The sequence below is a fragment of the Nicotiana tabacum genome, chromosome 6, assembly GCF_000715075.1.
Source record: "Nicotiana tabacum cultivar K326 chromosome 6, ASM71507v2, whole genome shotgun sequence".
NCBI classification, from domain to species: Eukaryota; Viridiplantae; Streptophyta; class Magnoliopsida; order Solanales; family Solanaceae; genus Nicotiana; species Nicotiana tabacum.
In genome coordinates, this window is record NC_134085.1 from 115494758 (window position 1) to 115515897 (window position 21140).

General features: G+C 38.8%; 2 protein-coding genes across 3 annotated transcripts; one reads left to right on the top strand and one right to left on the bottom strand.

The window, feature by feature from the left end:
* The first annotated feature begins 2184 nt into the window (after positions 1 to 2184).
* LOC107820403 (protein AMEIOTIC 1 homolog) lies at positions 2185 to 6020 on the top strand. The gene is made up of 9 exons (XM_075255777.1): positions 2185 to 2305; positions 2505 to 2626; positions 2720 to 3417; positions 3500 to 3883; positions 4014 to 4076; positions 4179 to 4242; positions 4344 to 4400; positions 4792 to 5499; positions 5609 to 6020. The coding sequence occupies exons 1-9, from the start codon at positions 2185 to 2187 to the stop codon at positions 5831 to 5833; spliced, it is 2442 nt and encodes an 813-aa protein (XP_075111878.1). The 3' UTR covers positions 5834 to 6020.
* A 517-nt stretch (positions 6021 to 6537) lies between these two features.
* LOC107820404 (8-amino-7-oxononanoate synthase-like) lies at positions 6538 to 19439 on the bottom strand. 2 transcript variants are annotated; one of them, XM_075255204.1, is made up of 11 exons: positions 19046 to 19439; positions 18560 to 18699; positions 18357 to 18464; positions 10143 to 10381; positions 10018 to 10059; positions 9652 to 9739; positions 8941 to 9074; positions 8160 to 8248; positions 7415 to 7565; positions 7262 to 7330; positions 6538 to 6847 (listed from the first exon to the last, which is right to left on the bottom strand). In XM_075255204.1, exons 1-9 carry the CDS (start codon positions 19275 to 19277, stop codon positions 7444 to 7446), a joined length of 1194 nt encoding a protein of 397 aa, XP_075111305.1. In that variant the 5' UTR covers positions 19278 to 19439; the 3' UTR covers positions 6538 to 6847; positions 7262 to 7330; positions 7415 to 7443. The 2 variants fall into 2 exon arrangements, with proteins under 2 accessions (XP_075111305.1, XP_075111306.1); XM_075255205.1 differs by lacking the exon at positions 8160 to 8248.
* Positions 19440 to 21140: the final 1701 nt, after the last annotated feature.

Sequence of the window (21140 nt, forward strand, 5' to 3'; positions counted from 1 at the left end):
TTTCAAATTTTAAATGCCTTTTTTAACTTAGCTCCACATACTAGTTTTTTTTTTTTCAAAAATTGCAATTTTTATATGCAAACGCCTACTAAGTATACCATGTAGCAAGATTTTGTATCCATCTGCTTAAATTTTTAAATCCACCTAAGGTTGGCATTGGTTATTTGGTATATCATCTGAGTAATAATTATAGCTCTATTAGGCAAATTAAGTACACATTTTTATGTAATATATGAATTCGGCCTTAGCTTTGAATAGTTTGAATGACTGTCAATATTGCTGAATAGCAAGAAACACAAAAGAAACAATGGAAGGAAAGAGAAGGGCAGTGTAGCATCACGTAGGGGCAGAGTCGTCTTCTTACATAGCGGGGACCAAGACCAGACCTCACTCGCCGTTGCGTTATCAGTTACTTTATCATCTCTCTCTCTCCCGTTGCTGCTCAATTTCATTTCAGAGTACTGCTCCCAACTCTTATTATAACAACCTCCTTCGTTCCATTTTTTCGTTGCATTTTGCAACAACACAATTCCAAATTCCAGAATCATCTAAACTCCATTTATATACATGTTTTTTTAACCATCTCTCTATCTTTCCCATTCACTATCTCTCTTCTGCTTCCACGGCATTTTCTCCATACTTCAGTGTCTTTAATTTCAGCATATACGATAGGTATAAACAAAGCTTTTCATTTTCTCTCTTATTTTCTTCCTTTTATTTCTCACTTCAATCCTCAATCGCCTCAGTAAAACTTCGTCTTTGTACTCTTGCGCATGAATAATATCTCTGACTCTTTCTCGCTGTGTGTAAATGTTTGTATCGGTGTGTGCCTGTGTGCATAGACGGGAAGGGATATATGACAGTTAAGGTTTCTTTCTTTTGATGCTGTAAATATTTTTCCAAGAAACCATCTTGATTCTTTTTCTCGGGAAAGAAAAATGGAGTACTCTAGGATGTTCGATCGAAATTGCAACCATTTTCATGTGTTTATTCTCTTTAGTAAACTAAAATCTCCAAAACAAAACAAAAAGATCACAACTTCTTGTTTTTTGGTCTTGCTTTGATATGAATATGAAAGTTCATGAATCATTTATTAGAGATTTCCGTAAGGTTACAGCCTTTTCTGATTGATCAGCAGCAGTTTAATCAAAAAGCAGTGGGATTTTTCAACTTTTTATCAGTGCTTGAACTGCTTGTGTATGATGAATATTATATGAATATACAAATATTCAGTTGGCGTATACAGAAGAGCATGAGAGTGTTGAAATGTACGGACACTGAGGGTTAGCGCAGTTCATGTCTGGGTTATTTATCCGTATGAGTGTTTTTGATCTTTTTGCTTTTCAGCCGCTATCTTTAATGCATTACTATTCATGGAACTGATCGTTTCTGGGAAAAAACCCTAATGGCAGCTCAACTCCACTTTTATTTTGATTTCTGTTTTACCCAGATAGTCATTTTCAACTTTTTCAAATTTGACCCCAAAAAATCCAACTTTTTATGCTAATCATTAGCGTTAATCACTCATATTTATATATTCTTTGCTTTATTTGCTTACAGATAATGGCAACAATGGAAACTTACTACAGAAAAAGATCCAAAAAAGCCATTCAAGCCAACCTCGTAAGCTCTCTCTAAACGCTTTTTCTCTCTCTAGATAGGTGCACTACTTCAGGCATGGAGGTGGTTTTTTATCAGATCTGAAAGTCTCCTTTTTCTGTTATGCTATTCTTTGGCTTCATTAAATGTGATTCCTTTACACGCGCCTTTAACATATTGTTATGATCAAATGCACGCGCCACATTAATGGTATTTTTACTTGAGCAGTAGCTTTCAATACTAGTGCGTGCATGTATTGTGTTTTCCTGCAAAAAGACAAAAAGAAATCTGCTTGATAATGATGATGGTGATTGCTAAATAACCCGCATGAGTGGGTCGAAAGAAACACTTATTAGACAAATACTATCAGATTATGCATATGTTAATAGTATAATATTCTAAACTAAATGATCATATCATAGTGTATATATTAAACTCGTGTAGAGTATATTCTGTGACATATATTTGAAGAAGAGAGAGAGAGAGTACGTGCATATATATTGCTAGTCTGAGAGAAAGGATAATGGTGGTAGTGGGTGTTCATCTTTTGTAATACAGCTTTATTTATATATATACGTACAGGAAATGGATTACCTGAAAGGGCAAAAGCAAGGCAGTGTCGCCTGCGCAGACACTCCAGCTTTGGCCAGACATGACAACCAACCTCTTCTGCCCACATCTGATCGCTGTACCCTAAAACGCAATGGTACTCACTCACTCACTCTCTTTCTGCACTAGTTGTACTGTATTTTAACCTCATATGAATCAATTTCTTATACCCCCATTTGGCCATTTGTTTGTGTAGTAGTATCTACATATCTAATACTAAGCTTTTGGGTTTGCAAAAGTAACTATAGTTTCTGGGAAAATGTATTCTTATTATGATCCTTTTCTTTGCTTTTCAGCAGACCATGAAATTCTGCAGAATGCAAAGATGAATATTGAGATGGGTTCTATTTACGAGATTGATCATATGTATTTGCCTCCTAGGACCCCAGTTCAACTCAAGTCCATCCGAGTTGCTATGGTGAGAAAATCCTGATGTTATAGTACAAAAATTATTTTCTGGTTTTAAATTTGAACCTAGACTAATTAAGCGAAATATGTTCTGATTTTTCAGGTGAGCGAGAGAACTGTATTGAATGTGGCAGTGAGGTACCCGAGCATGCAGTCACTACAAACATACTTCAGCAATAGCAAACGAGAGATGTATCCAGCTTTTGATGAGAAGTTCGTAATGGGAACAGCTCTGGCTAGTAAAGTGCTTCTTCGTCAAGTTCCTTCTCAGGAGTTTGCCGAGAAGAAACATCTTCATAGCTTTTGGTTAGTCAACTATACTACTTTGGGCGCTGTTCCTGCTGCAAAGAATGGCATCTGCTTATCTCAGCTCAAGGTCAATGGTATGGTTACTTGGGGAATACGCCGGCAGGTCAAGTTTATGGGGAGACACGAAGACCAAAGCAACAACACCAAGTCTTCTTCCAGTTTCGTTCAAGGAGAAGAAATTCCAAAACTGAAAACACCAGAAAAATCTGAAGAAGAAGATGAAGAGGACGATGATGAGGAAGAAGATGAAATTGATGGTGAATCAGTAAAGCAAGAAGATGAAGAAGCAGAAGAGGACGATGATGAGGAAGCTGTAACAGAAAAGACTAACAAGAATCTAAAGAGAAAGAGGTATAGCTTTAGAGCAACTACAGTAAAGAAAAAGGCAAAGACAACAAGGGGTCCTGAGAAGAAAAATAAGATTAAGAAGAAAAACAAATGCAGGGTTTTGTCAGTATACAAAGACCCCAAAGACCGTTGGTCTGCTGAGAGGTAATTAAATACTTTATATGTATTGCAGTTTCAGAAGGAAACAAAAGACCCCTGAATCATTTCCTTTTTCTAATGTGTTAAGGTACGAGTTGGCGGAGAAAAACTTAATGGAGGTGATGAAGGCAAAGGGAGCAACGGCTAATAACCCTATTATCAGGCCAGAGTTGAGAGCAGAGGCGCGGAAGCGCATTGGAGATACGGGCCTTCTGGATCATCTGCTCAAGCACTTGGCTGGTAAGATTGCACCTGGAGGAACTGAACGTTTTCGCCGTCGTCACAATGCTGAGGGAGCAATGGAGTATTGGCTGGAGAGTGCTGACTTAGTCAACATCAGGAAGGAGGCTGGTGTTAATGATCCTTATTGGATTCCCCCACCTGGTTGGAAGCTTGGAGACTCCCCCATTCAACACCCCATTTGTACTCAGGAATTCAAGCACCTGAAAGATGAGATTTTTGTACTCAAAAGGTTAAGCAGAAAATTCTTCACTAGTTTTTTAATGTGCATATGTCTGTAACAGAAAAAAATTGAAGTAGTTCTATGAATATTATTCATGTGGAGCACTGATGAGTTTTGTTATGTCTGTAATCGTAAACAGAGACTGGGAGGAAATGGCGAGTTCCAAGGAACAGTTGGAAGAAGAAGTTGGAAGACTGAAAAGGTGAATACTGTACTGATGATTACTGTAATTCAAAGTTTTTGTGTTGGTGAAATATAATCTATGATTGTGTTAATATGTTCCTTTTTTTTTTGGTTTGAGCAGAAGGATTGAGGAGCTTGAATTCAAGAAGAAGCAAAGCCAAGCTATTGAGACGGCAAAGACAATGGTAATTTATTAATTTCTAAAAGACATAGTAGTAGTTTGCCATTGAGTTGTTTCAAAGTTATTACTCCGAGATTTATACTTCATGTTCCATTTTTGTGGCAGGAAAAGTACAAGAAGCAATTAATGATGACCACTTCAGATTTTATGGCCAAAATGGAGGTATTCTAATCAATTCACTAAACTTTTTGAATAAATTCTAGTCCTGCGATTTTATTTTAAATTAGTATTGGATATCCCAAAGTCCAAATTGGAGCCATGCTATTGCTTTGCATGTAGCCACATGAATGCTGGGAATTAATTAGAAGCCACTAACACTTTCACCTTGTGCTTCGAGTTACATCTGAGACACCCAACTTATTCATTTCTCTAATCCATCAAACATGCAATATTCCTCCTCTCTGGTTCTCTCTGTTTTTATGAATGTGGGTTGAGGCTAAAGTTTGACTGGTTAGGAAGTAGATGCATATTACTGTAGCATGTACTATGATATGTAATAAATAACTACTGTATGGACTGGTAATTAAAATGGGTGCTCTGGTTATGAATACAGGAAAAGTGTCTGAGCCTAGTGTCTAAACTGGAAGAAAAAGAAAAGTCAATCTCCACATTAATGTTGTCGACAGAAGAAAAGAAAAAGCAAGTGGAACCAGAGAAACAGGGAGTGCAAGAGGTAGTAACAGTGGGAGAAAAGAAGAGATCAAAAGTAGCTGATGATCAGAGCAAGGAGGTAATAGCAGTTGAACCCAAGCTGAAAGCAGCCACAAAAGCACAAAAAACTACTCCAACAGCTGAGGAAAAAGCTGCCAAGATACAAAGACTTAAGAGTGGCTTCAGGATCTGCAAGCCCCAAGGTAGTTTCCTCTGGCCAAACATGGTTCGCAACAACAAGAACAATGGTGGCAACATGTCCAATCAGGTTATGGTCCTGGTTGAAGATGTTCATATGGTCCCAACACCACCTTCAGTCTCTTCTTCCACTGCCATAGCAGCTCCTTCACTGCTGCCTTACTATCAGCATAATAAGCAGCAGAAGCCAGTTTCCCCTGTCAAGCCTGTCCCCGAAAGACGAGCTGTCACTGTTACTGTCTCCACCATCTCTAGTGAAACTCGCTATGAAGCTGGGGATAACAATTACTCTACTAGCAACAAGACAACCACTTTGATCAACTTAAATGATGTCCCTTTTAGCGCTGGTGAAGGATTTCAACAAGCCCCAACATCAAGGCAAACTATAACCACAACTACTGTCATGCCTCATGTGAGTATACCATCTTCTCTCTTCAATGCCTATTGCATTTTAGTGAATTCTTCATGTTGTAGAAAGGACTTAATAACTGATTGCCACTTTCTCTATGTATGTATTCAAGACATTGTCCTCTCCTGTGAATGGAGACAGGATGAGTAAACCATGGCAAGCTTCAAGAGATGACAGGGCTAGCCAGGTGGCCCTGAGTGGGAAGGACTCAGGTCAGCAACAAGCAAGCAAATGCTGCTCTTCTTCAGCCACATCCTTGCCCCAGGGAGCTGCAAGTTGGTTAGTTCTGGCTACTCCAAGCAACACTGACGCCTCAGATGAGTCCATCATTGGATGAGAAATTGGCAACTGGTTCATATTTAGGGGAACTATATAGAGTATAGTATCTAGACTATTATTAGGTCCTTTCGTTTCCAAGCGTATATAAGTTGAAGATTCTGCTTTTTTGGCCTTGTTTTGCTTTTGCTATGGATGCTGTTATTCCAAGGGTATTGGTAGTAATCTGTGTATGGAAGGAAAAATACTCCAGCATTTGATACATCCGGAACCTTTGGAAATCAAATTTCCTGGGAGACTCTAGTACCAAATATTCCCAGTAGATTCAGTAATATATTAATTCACATAATATCTTGCATGATTGAGAAGAAAAAGTCTCCTCGTCTTCCTATTTAGAAGCCACAGCTTACTTTGATGCGATCATGAATCAAACCAGATCGAAACAGTATCAAATCAACAATACAGTGGAAGTGTATTGAATCAAGAACCGACAGTAAACTAAACGCACCTATATCCAACCTCGAATTAAAGTTGCGAGTTCAACTGACACTTGACAAAATGATACTATGATTTATGGCATTAAATTTTTCATTTAAACCAGAAAGTGGCTGAGAACAGATTTTTCATTTAAACCAGCAAGTGGCTGAGAACAGACTTCGTACCCTTCATCAATTGGGTGCCAAAATTATTACTATTGAATTTCATTAACTGCTAGATTTCATAGCCAGATGGGGCAAAAACCATGTAAATAATGCACGACTTCACTTACTGAAGAAGGCATCGTTTTCATTAATTGCGGCTCGTATTTACTGTACGAAAAGAAGACCTGCTCAATTAGTATTGAATGCTAAGAACATTATAAGTCACTCTTGTGCAGATGTCTTCACTTACTGAAGAAGGCATCGTTTTCATTAAAATTCACTCTTCTACAAATGCAAATGAATATAACTAGAGTCTGGCATTCCAGCTTGTGCAGCAGAATCCGATCTCACTGAAGCTGACACATTGAGACAGCGCCGCTATGAGCTTTCTTATATCATCCAATGTGTGAGCTGCACTCAAAGTTATCCTTAACCTGAGGAGAGGAGAGTAGGCAGGAGAGAATTTGAGTTCAGAGAAAATGAGAAAAGAAAGTAAAAATTAACCTATTGCATTTGTAGGATAATATTCTGAAACTGCTTAACAAGTAAAAGCCCAAGATAAGCCACTGTCAGAAAAAACAAATTAAGCAAGGTGCAATTGATGACCGAAAACATCATAAAAGCATGTCAACATTTGAGGACAGCTTCATTCAGAGTTCCTCGAAAACAAAGAGGAAATGCAAGAAAACCAACCCAAAATTCTACACCTAGCCAAGTACGAGACGCCCCAACACTATGAATTGCAGACTAAAAAGAAAGTAATGTAATATATAATTATCATGCAGATGAAGATGTGAAAAAATCATCAGCAGTCATCACAACTTCAGAGAGATAGATCAGCGACAAACCTGCATGAGCTAGGAGCCACTGTTGGCGGTCTTATTGCAGTTATGTGAAAGCCAAGTTGCAAAAGATGTCTGTTAAGAAATGAATGAGACAGTTATGAACAAATTAAGAGAGACCGTGCTGGACAAAGAGAGATGGATAGTAAGAAAGGTAACCTGCTAGATTGCAGAGCCGTTGCTTCATTTCACACAATAAGGGAGATGATAGGACTTGTAATGGGGATTCCTGTTAAATCACGGAAACCTTGCACCCTATTCCAAATAGCTCTTCTACGCCACATCTCCTTTTTTGCCACAACAACAGCAGCTACATATGTTACATCATTAACAATGTATAAGTAAGCCACAATAAGCTCGCAGTTCAGAAATCATGTCCAGTCTCCATCCTAACATGGTTCAGTTTTCCAGCTCACACTTATTTTTAATAGGCCACATTTTGTTTGCACTTTTTCCATCTAGGATAAGGAAAAAATTGCCCATAAATATGGGAATGAGAAAGACAACATTTCACGTAAAGTGCCAGATAAGGCTATCCATTTCTTGCAGCCTATCAGTCGATGAAGATGGAACGAAGACCATGAGAGACCAGGGTTCGAATTACACCAGAGACAAAAAAGGGTAATTTCTTCTCTTCTATCTAAGATTTGGCGGGAAGAGTTACTCAGTACTTGTGGAAGGATTAAGGTACGACAAGATAGTTGAGGTGCATGCAAACCGGACAGATACCACCATTATTTAAGTGAAAAAGAAGGAAGGAAAAGGCAGGAAGGAACGGAGGAGAAACTCTCCACTTCTCCGCTAATAGATGAGATCATGAGATACAAAAACAAATACCGTCATCTATAAAATGGCCTCAAATAAGAGCAGTAACTGAATTTTCCATTCTGATAAGTCGATTTACCATGGGCAGCAGCAATTACAGGCACCGGGGTAGAAGTTGAAAATATGAAAGAGCGGCCTCTTGATTGTATCAATTGCTTCCATTTCTTGCTGTTCATTTAGCATTTCAACCCCAAAAAATAGAAGAATTGTAAATAATAACTTCTGATTGAAAATAATGGTCAATATGACTATCTAACATGTACCTAGTAGTCCAATTTTTTTTTATAACCGAGAGATCCCCGAGGCTAGTGTGTCCATAAAGCAATTGTGGCTCACAACAAGCAATTTGACTTTCAAAAAGGTGGGCAGTGTGGCCATAATCAAATTTCTTTCTGTTCAGATAAAGGCGGCTATCATTGGATTGTTCAATATCTATGTGCTGTTGTTTGAGGGAAAAATTCCACATGTAATAGGAATAAAAGCAAATACAGCACACCAGGTATTGCCTTTTGCATGGATAAATATCTTCAACTGAAACTTCACGGATAGAGAACCAGATCTAAACCCAGAGTTTTATGCATGATCCGCACAAATAAACGTAAGCAAAACCAATCTTCTACATAGACTAATTCAAGTTCTCATGAAGCGAGACTGGCACCAAAGTGTTATTCAACTGTCAACCGGTTTCAATGTTGGGACTCTCAGCAGTACATAAAATATTTTGCTCCTAAATGCAAGTCTCAGGTCCATTGAACAAATTAATCAACAGAAGATGAGAACTATAAATCCATGCAGTACTCGACAATGTTAAATCAGAGAGCATATATATCAAGTTTCCTCTGTTCTTTCAATAGTTGTACCTGCATGCTATGAATCCACCATGGCAACCTGCAGCCTTGCTCAGAGTACCTAGGCAAATGTCCACATCACTTTCACAATTGAACAACTCAGCGGCCCCACCACCAGTTTCACCACAAACAAATGTTGCATGAGCCTACAAGTGAGAGGGAAAGAAGAACTAAATTATGTCACAATCAATTACGCTGTCATAGCAACTCAATTTAACTATACAAGTAGAAAAATGCAGTTCTCTTTCACAAATGATTACACGAACAGGATTTAGGGAGAAAGTAAATGAACATGGAGACTGAAATTTTAATTTGTTTTATTGTTATATCCGAGAAATCCCCCATGCTAGTGGTGCCTGGTTCGAAGATCGATGGATAATGGGGCCGCAACTCTATCCTTCTCCAGTTAAATTCCAGGCGGGTTCAACTACGCGACGTACGCCTAACCCACACATCACGCTTTACGCACTTACCTCTACAAAGACCGGGGGTGAAATTTTAATTATCATTTACTTTGTAAAATATTTCCAACAAAATATGCACTAGATTTATGTATAAAAGTGCACTAGATTTATGTATAAAGGGAGGAAACTTTAATATCTAGAGCTATGTGAGATTAGAGTAACAAAATAAAGTGACAGGTGTTGGGCATCAGAAGCTCTGAAACTTGCATCATCAATTGATAAAATGACAGATTTTTGTATCAGGTGCTTTGAAACTTACATCATCAATTGCCAATAAAAATCCATGCTTCTTACGAAGCTTCACAAGCTCAAGCATTGGGGCAAAGTCTCCATCCATACTAAATAAGCTGGTAATAAGAACAAAACTGAGGATTCATCAAATATTCCTACAACTACTTTTCTCAATCACTGCATCATCTCTGCACAGCAAAAGTTATCATACAAGTAACTCAATCAAAGAGAAGCAATTCTCTATGTACATTATGACTTCAGCACCGCCGTAATTCCTTCGTTCTTTTATCTCAGCTTTTGAGTTTACTGCTTGTCTTTCTTTTCATTGTAGATTTCTTGGATGATGCCAGTGCACATGAAATTCATAAACATTGAAACTTTAATCGAGGCTAACCTGTCAGTAATGACAACTTTTCTCTTCATTGTACAATTTGTTCTGTTAAAAGACAAACACACGATTAGTCAAGGAGAAAATAACATCCACGGAAGGTAGAAAAATAAAATAAAATAAGAACATACAATAGCTCATTAAGATGGCGCATGTCGCAATGCCGGTAGACAAAAACAGCTATGCTCTTTTGTTTCTCGGCTAGGCGCATACCATCAATAATTGAAGCATGATTCAGGGCATCAGAAAAGACAGCAACCCTTGCATCTACTGAAGGTTCACCTCCATTGGCTAAGAGCATACTGACATTGCCTACAGCAGTCATAAAAGCCATGTTCGCTGAAAAGCCTGTGGGACAAAGAAGGCAATCCTAATATGAAATTAGAGGAAGAATGCATCAGTTTATATCAGTGATTCCCCTAAAAGGTGCAGGTTCCAGCATCATACTCTTCAGCAGTTAGACTCGAAGCAAATTTTGAATTTTTTCATGCAGAGAAAATTTTAGAAATTATCAGCCAGTTAAAATGATTCCCAAGGGGTTTTCTCATTTTAATATGTATTCTGGAGCCAGATGGTAAAAACGAAAGTCTGTGACCAACACATTCTTGTAACAAGAACATGAAGGCAGACAGAGATGTAATTTGATAGTAGTTCATGGCAATCAAGTCTGTTAGATATGTACATAATGTAATCTTGTGTCATATTGGAATACGAGTAGTATGTCCTTGTATAGTATAGCTATAAATAAGGACCTCTTGTATTGTATTGAACACACAATATCAATATATCATATTTTCTCTCGTGCCTTCTCACATGGTATCAGAGCTATCGTGAGAGATTTATCGCTGTGCATAAATTCCAGCGATTCCGGGAAGTGAAATCAGTCACCGGAACCCTTTTTTCGTGTGACTTTTCAAAGTTGTTTTGCGTCTGCTTTGTCTCGATTAGTGTTGTGCAAAATCCAACACTACCACAAAAGTAGTCACTGTCCGGCGACCAAACCCCAGTGAAAATCTCCGGCGGTAGTGTAGCGGTCGGAAGAAAATTTTCCGGCGAAGTTCTGACGTCGCGTGGGCCACCTTGCGGCCATTTTTTGGCGACGATTCTTCAGGACAGATTGTTCCCCTTGCAATTCCGAGCCTACCCATCCAGGTTACACCAAATTCCGACAACTTTTATACTTTTCCGGCGTGAACAGTGATTCCAGAAGTGGACTTCCGGCCATTTTTTGAAAAAGTTTCTTCAGAACAGTTGGGTCGTCTGGTAATTCCGATCCTACCCCTACTGTTTTTATTTCATTCCGACCACTTTGAATTTTTTCCGGCTGCTACAGTAATATTCCGAGAGCTACAGTATTTCTGGAGTGAACAGTGTTTTCCGGCGCAGAACAGTGTTCTGTTTTCCTGCTGTAAACAGTGTTTTCTCAGCGATTTCTTCCGTTTTCCCAAAGGAGTTACTAATTTTCACTATTTCAAGTTAACCCTACTTGAATTAGGGTTAACCGATACTTCGAATAGTCGGATGGTTTCTTTAGTGGATTATTTTGAGTTTCTTCAATACAAAGCAGGTAAGCAGACATCTTCTGAGATAGTTTCCGTTGTTCAAACAGGTAATAGCATGACTTGTGTCTCTCAATCTTCATCCTCTGAGTCTTGGGTCATTGATTCGGGTGCATCGGATCATATTTCTGGTAACAAATCTCTTTTCACTACTATTTCATATTCTCAATCTCTTCCAAGAGTCACAATGGCCAATGGATCTCAAACCATGGCAACTGCAATAGGTCAAGCAAGCCCAATTTTTTCCTCACCTTTAGATTCAGTTCTTTATGTCTCTAATAGTCCTTTTAACCTCATAGCTGTTAGTCGCCTAGCCAAATCACTTAAATGTGCCGTTTTATTTCTTGATGACCATGTTTTTATACAGGAACGCAGTACAGGGCGGATCATTGGTACCGGGCATGAATGAAATGGACTTTATTACCTTATCCTTGCTAAATCACATGAACTCACATCTTGTCTTCCTTCAACAACTTGTCCTGTTACTGATTCACCAGATTTATTACATAAACAGTTGGGACATCCTAGTTTGTCAAAACTTCAAAAAATGGTACCTGATTTATCTCACTTGTCAGCTCTAGAGTGTGAGTCTTATCAGCTCGGTAAGCATACTCGCTCTCATTTTCCTCGACGTATTGATAATCGAGCAGAGTCACCTTTTACTTTAGTCCATTCAGATGTTTGGGGTCCTAGTCGGGTCAGTTCTACCTTAGGATTCCGCTACTTTGTTAGTTTCATTGATGACTATTCTAGGTGCACTTTGATATTTTTGATAAAAAATCGATCTGAGTTATTTTCTATTTTCCAGACCTTTCACGCTGAAATTCAAAATCAATTTGGGGTTTCTATTCGCACATTTCGTAGTGATAATGCCCGAGAGTATTTGTCTTCCCCATTTCAGCAGTTTATGAAATCTCATGAGATTATTCATCAAACATCTTGTCCGTACACATCTCAACAAAATGGGGTAGCTGAAAGAAAGAATAGACATCTTATTGAAACTGCTCGTACCCTACTCATACAATCTCATGCTCTGTTGCGTTTTTGGAGGGATGCAGTTATTAATCGTATGCCATCTTCAGCTATCCAGAACCAAGTTCCATTCTTTGTCATGTTTCCCCACTTACCTTTGTTCTCTCTTCCACCCCGTATCTTTGGAAGCACTTGTTTTGTCCATAACCTTACTCCAGGAACAGATAAGTTAGCTCCTCGTGCTCTTAAGTGCGTATTTCTTGGTTTCTCGAGAACGCAAAAGGGGTATCGATGCTATTCTCCTGACCTCCAGCGGTACCTTATGTCCGCTGATGTTACCTTCTTTGAAACCCAATCATACTTCACAGGTCCAGGTAATCACTTAGATATTTCTGAGGTACTACCAGTCTCTTCTTTTGGAGATTCAGTCACTATCTCCCATCCATCTTCCTCTACATCTCCAGCTCCACCACTTATAGCTCTCGTTCCATCATCTATAGCTCCAGTTCCACCACCTATAGTTCTAATTCCTCCACATAATCCAGCTCAACCTTCTGCAGCTCCACCACTCTTGACTTATCATCGCCGTCCACATCCAGCATCAAGCCTAGGTGATTCACGTCCTACATCAGATTCTGCACCTACTGTGGACTTGTCTCCTCTTAGTCAACCAATTGCACTCCGCAAAGGTGTACAATCCACACTTAATCCTAATCCCCACTATGTTGGTCTAAGTTATCATCGTCTGTCGTCACTTCATTATGCTTTTATATCTTTTTGTCCACTGTTTCTATTCCTAAGTCTACATGTGAGGCACTATCTCATCCTGGATGGCGACAGGCTATGATTGACGAGATGTCTGCTTTACATGCGAGTGGCACTTGGGAGCTTGTTCCTCTTCCTGCAGGTAAGTCTACTGTTGGTTGTCGTTGGGTTTATGCAGTCAAAGTCGGCCCGGATGGCCAGATTGATCGGCTTAAGGCTCGTCTTGTTGCAAAAGGATATACTCAGATTTTTGGGCTTGATTATAGTGATACTTTCTCTCCCGTGGCTAAAGTAGCATTTGTTCGCCTTTTTTTGTCCATGGCTGATGTACGTCATTGGCCTCTTTATCAGTTAGACATTAAGAATGTTTTTCTCCACGGTAATCTTGACGAGGAAGTTTATATGGAGCAACCACCTGGTTTTGTTGCTCAGGGGGAGTTTAGTGGTTGTGTATGCAGATTGCGCAGGTCACTATATGGTTTGAAACAGTCCCCTCGAGCCTGGTTTGGTAAGTTCAGCACAATTATTCAGGAGTTCGGCATGACTCGTAGTGAGGCTGATCACTCTGTGTTTTATCAGCATTCTGCTCCAAATCTGTGTATTTATCTGGTGGTTTATGTTGATGATATTGTTATTACTGGGAACGATCAGGATGGTATTACTAATCTGAAGCAACATCTCTTTCAGCACTTCCAAACTAAGGATCTGGGCAGACTGAAGTATTTTCTAGGTATTGAGGTCGCTCAGTCTAGCTCAGGTATTGTTATTTCACAGCGGAAGTATGCCTTAGACATTCTTGAGGAGACTGGAATGATGGGTTGCAGACCTATTGACTCTCCTATGGATCCGAATGCTAAGCTTCTGCCTGGACAGGGGGAGCCTCTTAGAGACCCTACGAGATATAGGAGGTTGGTTGGAAAATTGAATTACCTCACAGTGACTAGACCTGACATTTCTTTTCCGGTGAGTGTTGTAAGTCAGTTTATGGATTCTCCCTGTGATAGTCACTGGGATGCAGTTGTTTGTATTCTTCGGTATATAAAGTCAGCTCTAGGCAAAGGATTACTATTCGAGGATCGAGGCCACGAGCAGATTGTTGGGTACACAGATGCTGATTGGGCAGGATCACCTTCTAATAGACGATCTACATCTGGATATTGTGTTCTAGTAGGAGGTAATTTGGTCTCGTGGAAGAGCAAGAAACAAAATGTAGTTGCTCGATCTAGCGCCGAAGCGGAATATCGGGCCATGGCTATGGCAACGTGTGAGTTAGTTTGGATCAAGCAGTTGCTCAAGGAGTTAAAGTTCGGAGAAATCAGCAGGATGGAACTAGTGTGTGATAACCAAGCTGCTTTTCATATTGCGTCAAATCCGGTATTCCATGAGAGGACTAAACACATTGAGATCGACTGTCACTTTGTCAGAGAAAAAAATACTTTCAGGAGATATTGTTACAAAGTTTGTAAAGTCGAATGATCAACTAGCAGATATTTTCACTAAGTCTCTTACTGGTTCTCGTATTAGTTACATGTGTAACAAGCTCGGTACATATGATGTGTATGCACCGGCTTGAGGGGGAGTGTTAGTTTATAGATATGTATAGTGTAGTCTTGTCCCACATTGGAAGAGGAGTAATATCTCCTTGTAGTGTATAGCTATAAATAGGGACCTCTTGTATTGTATTTATCATCCAATATCAATAACATATTTTCTCCCGTGCCTTCTCACATGGTATCAGAGCATTAGTGAGAAAAGATCGCTGTGCGTCATTCCAGCGTTAACCGGGAAGAAAGAACTTAGTCATCGTGTAATTTTTCCGGTGACCTAAGGCTTGTCTAAGTGAAAGTCACTTTCTGTCGGTGTTGTGCTAAAACCAACACCACCATCAGGTAGATCACCCTCCGACTACCAACCCCTTGAAATTTTATCCGACAGAAAAGCCGCCAGAGGGTGGAGGAGGCAAGGATGAGGAGGTCGGCGTCTATATCTGAGAACCAATTCGGATTCATGCCGAGTCGTTCAACTACGGAAGCTATTCATCTTATCTGAAGGTTGGTGGAACAGTACAGGGATAGGAGGAAGGATTTGCACATGGTGTTTATTGACCTAGAGAAAGCGTACGACAAGGTCTCTAGGGAGGTTCTTTGGAGATGCTTGGAGGTAAAAGGTGTCCCGGTAGCATACATTAGTGTGACTAAGGACATGTATGATGGAGTCAAGACTCAGGTTAGGACAGTAGGAGAAGACTCGGAGCATTTTCCGATGGTTATGGGGTTACACCAAGGATCTGTGCTCAGCCCTTTCTAATTTGCTCTGGCAATGGACGCACTAACGCACCATATTCAAGAGTAGGTGCCATGGTGTATGTTATTTGCTGATGATATAGTTCTGATAGATGAGACGTGAGGAGGTATTGACGAGAGACTGGAGGTTTGGAGACAGACCCTTGAGTCAAACGGTTTCAAGTTGAGCAGGACTAAGACGGAGTACTTGGAGTGCAAGTTCATCGATGTTACGGAGGAAGTGGACAGCGACGTGAGGCTTGATTCACAAGTCATCCCTAAGAAAGGAAGTTTTAAGTACCTTGGGTCGATTATCCAGGGGAACAGGGAGATCGACGATGATGTCGTGCACCGTATAAGGGCAGGTTGGATGAAATGGAGGTTAGCATCTTGCATTTTGTGTGACAAAAAGGTGCCCCCGAAACTTAAAGACATGTTCTACAGAGTGGTGGTTAGACCGGCAATGTTGTATGGGTCAAAATGTTGGCCAGTTAAGATTGCCCATATCCAGAAGATGAAAGTAGTAGAGATGAGGATGTTGAAATGGATGTGCGGGCACACGAGGTTGGATAAGATTAGGAATGAAGATATTCGAGCAAGGGTGGGCGTGGCTCCCATGAAGGACAAAATGCGGGAAGTGAGGCTTAGATGGTTCTGGCACGTGCAGAGGAGAAGCCTAGATGCCCCGGTTAGGAGGTGCGAGCGGTTGGCGCTCTGACGGGTATGAGGAGAGGTAGAGGGCAGCCAAAGAAGTATTGGGGAGAGGTGATCAGGCAGGACATGACGCAACTTCAGCTCACCGAAGACATGGCCCTTGATAGGAAGGTATGGAGGGAGAGTTTTTGAAGGTTAGTAGGTAGTTGAGCGTTTTTCTACTCCGTTCTGTGTGTAAGTATAGTCGGTCAGTGTCGTGTTTTAGTATGCCAGTGGTACATGTTATGCTCGTACTATTTTCTAGGATCTTGTCACTACATTGATTATTGATATTGCTATTCCAGGTATATTTCCTGACTCTTGGCTCGCTGGTACTATCTTTCTGGTTATGTTATTGTTACTATTCTATTGTCGCATTTCATCTTCTTGTGCCGAGGGTCTATTTGGAAACAGCCTCCCTACCCTAGGGTAGGGGTAAGGTCTGCGTACACACTACCCTTCCCAGACCCCACTTGTGGGATTATACTGGGCCGTTGTTGTTGTTGTTGTTGTTGTTGTTGTTGAGGGGGGTTCCTTGTAATAAGAGTATTAAGGTAGACAGAGATGTAATTTGATAGTAGTTCATGGCAATCAAGTCTGAGTCAATGACAGTTACTTCCTTAACTGGAAGTAATTTTGCCGTTAGATGCGACAATCAAATTTATTAAAGAGTAAAACTGGATGCCACTGCATTTTCCGGTCATCTTACAAGAAGGTATTTATCCCTTTCTTTTTCTTTTCTTGGGGGGGGGGGGGTAGCTTTTCACAGTGAGGAACATTAGGAGTTCTGTTTTTTCTTTTTCTTATGTATTTGTTTTTAGGAGTTGTTTCTTAACTAGATGAAGGATCAATTTGGCAACAGAGGACTATTTGCGTTACTGGGTGCATGTTGGATCATCAACATTCATCAGAACAACAGAGTGCTTTCATTTCTGCATAAGTTATTTCTCTTCTACATTCTACAAAGCTTCCAGAGGCAAGAAACTTTCATGACTATATCAACACTATAACTGAAACCATTGTTCATTCTCTCCTCTCTCTCTCAAACAGACCATGTTTAGTTGAATATATAACAGCTGCAGCATCAACTACAATGGAAGCATTATAGATTAGACACTTTAACCTACAGAAAGATTATTCAAATCCTGCAACTACCAAAATCAAATCCTAGCATCAGTTAATCACTAAGAAATAAGCAATCAGCCTCCAACAATGAGAATTTGGATCTGTTTGAGAAATTTCTGTGGAGATTATTTGCTATTATGAGAATGTTGATTGGTATGAATAATAATGGTTGTAGTGGTTGAGTCCAAAGGTTTTACTAAATTTCTTTCCTGCCAGCTCAAAGAGATCCAAATTGCAATGGTTGAAAGGAAAGAGACAGCTGTTTAGTGGTTAAGTCCAAGGTAAATCAAAGAATATCAGTTCCCTTTTTCAGGTATTTCTCAAGTGGATAAGCATTTTTCTCATTTAATTGTTTAGTGAGAAGCTTGTTGAAGGCTTGAAGCAAGGAATACACCCATAAGATGGAGAAGAAGATGTAATTACTGAACCATTGCGAAGGTACAGATAAAGTATGGTAAATTGACTTCTTTGATGGGGAAAATCCCTCATCGCTCACACAAACATGTAGATGTTCATTTCCTGTTGTAAATTTTTGACTATATTTATTTATGAATAAATTAAAAGTATGAAAATGATTATTAACCATAGACTTTGGACATGAAAGAACATCCTCCATCAATCTGGTTGATTTCGACATCAATATCAAGATCACAAATCACAAACAAGCTAAGGGAAACATGTGTCATACTACTATACCAACTCCACATTACTCTAACATGAATGCTTCATATAAACAAACATATGGGTTTTTATATACCCTCATGCAGCATTATAGGTCCTAAGTTCTTCTAGTACCAGAAGGAAAAGACAATTAGGAGAATAACGTGAGATGCCAACTCATTTCACTCCAGTGCCCGCAATTATTTACGGGGTATTTTATATTTGGTTTCCATTTAAGCAAGTTCACTATTCGAAACTTAAGACGATTATCAAAGAAATAAGTGAATACCTCCTTGTTTTTTAACTCCGCCAAGGATGACTCTAGTTGTCGATGATAATTGGTATAACCACATATTAGTGCAGAACCTCTTGGACCCATTCTATGCCTTTGAACTGCCTGAACACAAAAATTATAACAAATTAGCTAATGGGGAGCATTTAGTATCAGCCAAAAAAATCATCAATATATGAAAAGTTGAAGAGGCATAATGCCTGTGTTGCAGCCTTGATAATTGTAGGATGCGAACTCAAGCCCAGGTAATCATTTCCAGAGAATAAAATTAACGTCTTGAATGTTCCAGCACTTGCCCCTACTTCAGTATCCACCACACCGTTGCAACCAACCTCATCTCCTACAAGGGAATTTTAATGAAAATAGTGAAGACAACATTTCAACTTCGTAGAATAACCAACTGAAGAGAATTACAGCATAAGCATTTGTATCATTCTTTTCTGTAACCAGTGGTAGATTCAGTCAGAGGGGCTGCACTTGCTGCAAAAACATATATTTATACTAAATTCAGCCTATGTGGTTAAAATTTACAGTATTCTAACGCTGCTACCTAGGTCGTTATTTCCAAATTTAGCAACAAAAAAACGAAACTTTTCGCAAGTGAAACTACCAACAAGAGAAGACTAAAATTGAAATCGAAAAAAAATGAAAAAAAAAAAACGAAATGGAGTAAAAATAACCCGCACCGGAACTGGGAATGTCTTGCAACCATTTATGATACGTAGTTTCTGAAATCTGAACTTCCACTGTGTCTCTATCCCATTGGCGTAATTCATCGAAAAATTCGAAGTCGTCGGCATTAGAATGGCTTAACGAGTTTGAATCCTTGGATAGATGAATGGGTCTAACAGAACGAAGGAGTTTATGCGACTCCAGTTTCTGCAGTGCCAACTCAACCCATTCGTCCCATGAGTTCATTCTTCCTTCGCCGGCGAACAATGGCAGCGGCAGTCGTACTGAACCCCGACCCGATAGGGAAATCACTAGCTGTTGGTTTTTGTGAAATGTTTGTGGTGGAATGGTATTTTATTCTTCTTTTTTTCTGGATAATTTTATTCAGCTTGATTATACTGATTACACGAATTAAAAACTTAAAATGTTAAGTACTACTTAACTCATTTGCTTGTGAAACTCTTTTTAAGTTCTTGCCGCGAAAACAAATTCTAAATTTAGGAAATGATTTTTCTCTAAGGGTGTGTTTGCTATAATATGGAAAATGTTTTCCGTGGAAAATGTTTTCCAAGAAAATGTTTTTCCGTCGAAAATGTTTTCCAAGAAAATATTTTATTGGAAAACAAATAGTAATCTTATTCATTTTTCGGTGTTTGGTATGCAAATTAAGGAAAACAACTTCTCAAGAGTATTCATAAATAATTTAGATATAATAAACATGAATGCATAAACTTCAAACCAACAACCTTCCGCACCGGCGGCCTTTCCATAAAGCAAGTAAAGCAACTATGTTAGGCCCCACATTTGTGGAGGCCCAATTTTTTGTTACACATAATAGGCTATGTATAAGTGTAGAAAAAGGTTATGTGAAGTAAAAAAGCTTGATTTCTTTCTTTAACAATTATTGAGAATAATGATTTGCAACTGCTATGATTCCTGCCACGAATATTGCACTTGAAATGAATATTGAACCCAAATTTCGTAAGATTATAGGAAGTAACAATTTGATGAGAATGTTGATAATAAAATCTCATAATCTTTCGAATAGTCCTTTGGTTGATTACTTTATACATAGTAAACAAGGCTATTTTTTTCACTTCAAAATAGATTTGAACAATTCGAAGCGTATGAAAATATTTTGGTTTACTATTTAGCTGTAAAAATTAAGATCACTAGATGATGGAAATTTGGAAAAATATTGCCTCAATCTTGAATGTTCCTTAAAGCATAATAATTTTCGATATCTAGTTTAGATTTATTTTCGAAATTAAAAATATTAAGAAAAATAGTACAATTAGAAGATAACAATTTAATTGATACACTCGGTCAAATAAAAAGATCTGATTCTTTTTTTCAATGTATATATTAATTATGGAATAATGTTAATTAATCTTGTTACCCTCGCTTCAACGGAAAGAAATTTTCAAAATTAAAATTGATAAAATCTTACCTAAGATTAACAATGTCTCAAGAAAGGTTAAATGGATTAGTTATATTGTCAATTAAGAAAGATTTATTAGGAGTTATTGATTATAAGAAAATTATTAACAACTTTGTACTTAAGAAACGCTAGAAAAAATAGACTTTAAATAAATAAATATTTTTTTAAAAGTTAAGGCCCCTCATAAAGTTTGGCTTTAGGCCACAAAACCCGTCGGGCCGCCCCTGTCTGCACCCACAAATTTCATAAACTTTCGAATTGCTAAACTTTCGAAATCGCAGAATTTGAAACCCGTAAACTTTATAATTCTAAACCTGTAAACTTCCAGTCACATAAACCTCTGAACTCATAACTTTAGAACTTGTAAAATTTTAAAACTTTAAACCAATAAATAAAAAAACTAAAACTAAAAAATATATTTTAAAAATATTTTTTTGGAGGGGGGGCCGAAAAACGAAAAAATAGAAATCTGAAATTACAAAAAAAGGTAAAAAAAAAATGTACGGAGTGGGGGGCAGGTGAGAGGGTGGGGGTGGGTGGTGCAGAAAAACGAATTTGTGCGGGGTGGGGGCAGGTGAGGGGGTGGGGTGGGTGGTGCTGAAAACAAAAAAAATAGAAATTTGAAATTGTAAAAAATTTAAGGTAAAAGAAATAATATTTTTGCAGGA

What these genes read in the sequence shown, in the direction of transcription:
- LOC107820403 (XM_075255777.1), top strand. Translation starts at nt 2,185, where the DNA reads ATGGATTACCTGAAAGGGCAAAAGCAAGGCAGTGTCGCCTGCGCAGAC. An exon ending in CTGTACCCTAAAACGCAATG is followed by an intron (nt 2,306 to 2,504) that starts GTACTCACTCAC and finishes TTTGCTTTTCAG; the next exon opens with CAGACCATGAAATTCTGCAG. An exon ending in ATTTTATGGCCAAAATGGAG is followed by an intron (nt 4,401 to 4,791) that starts GTATTCTAATCA and finishes TTATGAATACAG; the next exon opens with GAAAAGTGTCTGAGCCTAGT.
- LOC107820404 (XM_075255204.1), bottom strand. Translation starts at nt 19,277, where the DNA reads ATGAACTCATGGGACGAATGGGTTGAGTTGGCACTGCAGAAACTGGAG. An exon ending in AAAGTTGTCATTACTGACAG is followed by an intron (nt 9,740 to 10,017) that starts GTTAGCCTCGAT and finishes TCTTATTACCAG; the next exon opens with CTTATTTAGTATGGATGGAG. An exon ending in TGTAATTGCTGCTGCCCATG is followed by an intron (nt 7,566 to 8,159) that starts GTAAATCGACTT and finishes TAACATATGTAG; the next exon opens with CTGCTGTTGTTGTGGCAAAA.